A 4,481-nucleotide genomic window follows, 5' to 3' on the forward strand; every position below is an offset into this window, starting at 1 on the left:
CTATAATATATTTGAATATCCATAAGAGTTCCTTTGCATCTACATGGCAGACTATATATTGGTCGCGTTTTGATTATATAATCAACTTAAGTCTTGTATTTTTGAAACACTTACGTATCAAAGATTAAGTGTAAATATATTTGAATTTTTTTATTATTTGTTGCATCGAAATATTAGTTTGTTATTGTTGTGTCGTACTTTAACTTTTTTTTTAAATTAAATAAAAATAATTATGTATCCTCAATAAAAAAAAATATTAATAAATTATCTATAATTAAACTACATTATATATATATATATATATATATAAATAATAATTGTTTATATAGTAAATAGATTTAACAATATTAATTTTTTATATATTAAAAGAAACTATTAATAAGTTATTAAATTAATAAAATTATATAATCATAACTTAATTAATAAAAATACTCATTAAATGAATAAAGGGAGTTTAATAAATGGCCACACTAGTTTTGTATTTCACACATTCACCACATGACTTTAGGCTTCTTTTTGAAATCACAGCCTATAGGGCATAGGCAGTAGGCACAAAGCAATCTTTGACCAACAAGATATTCCTAATACCCGCAAATTTCTATTTTTAATTAAACACTTCGTTGTACGTACATTCTGAGTCTGCCATGCTAGTTGTAATTAGTTGAAGACAAAACTCTCTTGTTATAGATCGAATTAGTTACTCGTATCAGTGATATGATGTGTGTATATATGTTCTCCTGGAATGCTTATAAGCATGCTTTTAAAGCTGTAAATATGAACAGAATGAATCCTCCAACGGTCAAAACTACTCTCTCTCTCTCTCTCTCTCTCTCTCTCTCTCTCTCTCTCTCTCTCTCTCTCTCTCTCTCTCTCTCTCTCTCTCTCTCTCTCTCTCTCTCTCTCTCTCTCTCTCTCTCTCTCTCAAAACCCTATAAATCAAAACCCTACGAAGAGCATTCATTTCCAACCCTAAACCCGCATTTCTCTCACTTTCTCTCTCTAAAACTGCTACTTTTAAGGGTTTCTTGAAGGAAAAATGAAGGTGACAAACCCACAAGCATCAAGTATTGTAATGGAAAGAGCCACCGGAGTTGCGACGGTCTCAACGACGGCGTCAAAGATGGAGGCAGTTTACGAGAGGGTGCACCACCTGGCCAATGGTAACGCAGTGGTGTTGTTTTCAGTGAGCGGCTGCTGCATGGGCCATGTAGCGAAACAGCTTCTTCTTGGCCTGGGCGTCGGCCCTACGGTGGTGGAGCTCGACAGAGAAACGGCGGGGGTGGAGATTCATGCTTTACTCTACCGCCTTGCGGCGGGGAACGACCAGCAGCAGCCAATTCCGGCCATCTTCGTTGGTGGCAAGTTTCTTGGAGGAATTGAAACGCTCATTGCTTGCCATATCAATGGCACCCTTGTTCCTCTTCTCAAGGACGCTGGTGCTCTTTGGCTTTAAAAATCATGGATATGTGGTGATCATATGGTGATCGGGGGAAGTCATCTAACTTTTGGCTTTAAAAATCATGGATATGTGGTGATCATATGGTGATCGGGGGAAGTCATCTAACTTTAATTAGTTGATAAAATTAATAATATTCGTATATGAAAAGTATGATAAGGATAATATATTAGTAATTCTAGAGAAACATGTTGATTAATTAGAAGTTAAATAAATAAGTTTAAGTAAGATAAACTTTGAGTTTATTGTATGAAGGAAATTTGCATTAATTTTGTTATCTTATATGAGGATATTAATCTATATTATTCGAAAGATGTTAATAATTGTAAATTTAAGTTAGTACTTTGGTAAATATAATTTGATGAGACGAGAATTGCATGATATTATGGTGATTAAATTGATAAGGGTTTTGGGAGACAGTGGGGACATGCAATGCAGAATGCAGCACTGGATGAGGTACAACATTTGCAGCTTGTGGTACTTACTATTGTTCAAATCCTCTAAATTATATTGGGATCAAAGCGTTAATATCCATGCATTGTGGTGTGTGTCTACATGTATACTTTGAGAGATATGTATTGAATATTAAATATTAAGAAAAGTTATATAATAATATTAAACAATATGAAACTGTAAAAAGTTCTTATGTACTTTCCCAACATCATACTGTTACTATCCACAGCATATTTTGTTGTGTTTACCTTCTATCAATGTGTATTGAAATTTCTATTTAATATATATATATATATATATATATATATATATATATATATATATATATATATATATATATATATATATATATATATATATATATATATTAGTTAAAAAAATTGCTGGTTCTATTTTATCGTAAAAGGTCCTTTCATGTGTCTTTTTAGTTGTTAACTACCAATGTTAGTATAAAAACCAAATGCAAAGGGTTATCTATTATTTATCTTAATTGGTATTTTAAAATATTATATTATATAAGTCTATAAATCATAAATTATTGTGTACGAAAAAAATTATTATATACGAATATAGTGATCATCAGAATTGGTCTACATAGTTTTTAGACGAGTCAACGTTAATTTTTTGGTTAAAATTATACTTTCTTAAATCAAAAAATTAATAAAATTTTGAAATTTATTACCATTATTATTATTATTATCATCTATTTTAAATGGTTTAAAATAAACAATTTTTCATAATAATCTTTGACGGTGTTCCCTCTCTCGGACATCTTAGATGGCCAAGTAGACAATTTTATGGATAACAAAATGAAATAAAACTTCTTAAATCGAAAGAGTTAAAATATCGATAAGGGAATTGATAAACACACAAAACTTCAAATTTGTGGATATAAATTAATTTCACAAACATAACTCCCTACCTTTTAAATTTTAACCCAAATTACATTAAACTAAATTTTGTATATTCTATTTTTATCTTTAATTTGTCACCCTTGTTGATAAGGTGTCAAAAAACTCAATAAAACCATAATTTCATATGAAAAATAATATTTTTTTAAAGAAAAATTGAATTCGAGGGAGGTAGGGAGAGTGTGGAAGGGGGTTGAGCGTTTCCCTCCCGAAAAACCATCAGGAATCCATTAGTGTATATATGAATAATATAATCTTATTAAAATATATTTTTTAATAATATTTATTTTAATTTATAAATACCAAAGTTAACTAACAATGGGGCATTTGAGTTTTGAGCACCGATTTCAAACACACTTCTAATTTCATTGGTTCATCGTGATTTCTCTGTTGATTCAAAGTCTTCTTTGTAAATAGGATTAAGTATGATATGTTGTGTGATTACAAGAGACATATAATCTATTTTCACATTGTTGTTATAGAGTCTTTTTTCACAAATAATAGAAATATAGAATCATTGTTCACATAGTAGCAAATTTACAAATTTCTTCCATCAAAAGTTAAAGTTAATATTTACACCAAAAATTTGCTACGGGTGGGAAAAATAGGTATTTAAGACTTTACTTGAATTGTTATTTTCTTATTTATTTAATATATTTTGCTTATTCTTCTTTGTTAGCTTGTTTTATTCATGATGGTGAATCCGGTGATGACATTCATGTTGATGAAGAGAAAAAGGAAAATGAGGTAATAAAATATGATTTATGTTTATAGACCCCATATACTAAAACTAATATACTACCATTTATTGTATTTTTTTTTATTTAGAGATGACATTCAAATATCAAACAAACAATGAAGACAAAGAATGCATATTGGTGACGTCCTTTTGGACTTATTGTACTTTTTTTTTGAAACTTTGGATTTATTGTGTTTTATCATATTGTTGAGCTTCTAAAATTCAACCAAAAAAATTATATCTTGAACAAGTAGTACTATGTTTTGAACCACCAAAAATATAGTTTTAGAACTGTCAAAATTCTGCCAAAACAAACTACCCAAAATTAAGTCTTAGTTTTTGAGCTACCAAATGCAAAAATAATCATTTTTTTAGATGCCAAAAGTCTAGATTTTGAGATGTGAAAACCCTACATAAACTAGCATTTTCAGCCCAAAGAAGAACCATTTTAAGCCAACAAAACATTCATATTCGAGCCCACCGTCTATACAACTAAAATCAAAACATGAATAGGGAACAGGGGGAGAGGCGGGGTGTTGTGCGAATACGGGGATAGGAAGCAGGGGCTTGGAAACAGCGGGTTTTGGAGACAATGAAAACAAAAGACTTTGCAAGCAGAGACAGGTGATGTGAATATTTAATGCATTAGTATTTTATTTATAATTCCAAGTTTATCGCATCTAAACCGCACATTACAGGCAGTGAACTCGATCGAGTATAGCACAACTTTGATAAGTAATGGAGTTGAACATAAGGGGAATGGTAGTGAATTAATTTAAAATGTTTGATTATAGGTTATACAAAACACACGAAAGCAGTAAAGAAAAAATTTTATTAAATTAAATCTCAAACAAACAACTAAATAGCAAATCTCAATAAACCGACAAAAGACAAATCTCTTTAGGCACTTTGGTTTAGACAA

At 30.1% G+C, this 4,481-nt stretch overlaps 1 protein-coding gene across 1 annotated transcript; it reads left to right on the forward strand.

Annotated features, from left to right (window-relative positions):
* The first annotated feature begins 1,036 nt into the window (after positions 1–1,036).
* LOC145006780 (glutaredoxin-C1-like) lies at positions 1,037–3,654 on the forward strand. The gene is made up of 3 exons (XM_078965833.1): positions 1,037–1,436; positions 3,500–3,567; positions 3,649–3,654. The coding sequence occupies exons 1-3, from the start codon at positions 1,037–1,039 to the stop codon at positions 3,652–3,654; spliced, it is 474 nt and encodes a 157-aa protein (XP_078821959.1).
* Positions 3,655–4,481: the final 827 nt, after the last annotated feature.

The sequence above is a fragment of the Lactuca saligna genome, chromosome 7 (genome assembly GCF_052625555.1).
Source record: "Lactuca saligna cultivar CGN05327 chromosome 7, ASM5262555v1, whole genome shotgun sequence".
Classification (NCBI taxonomy): Eukaryota; Viridiplantae; Streptophyta; class Magnoliopsida; order Asterales; family Asteraceae; genus Lactuca; species Lactuca saligna.

Bases quoted from the DNA above. Each gene is read 5' to 3' on its own strand.
- LOC145006780 (XM_078965833.1), top strand. From the start codon at position 1,037: ATGAAGGTGACAAACCCACAAGCATCAAGTATTGTAATGGAAAGAGCC. The intron at 1,437-3,499 runs GTGCTCTTTGGC...CTTCTTTGTTAG, and splicing joins TCCTCTTCTCAAGGACGCTG to CTTGTTTTATTCATGATGGT.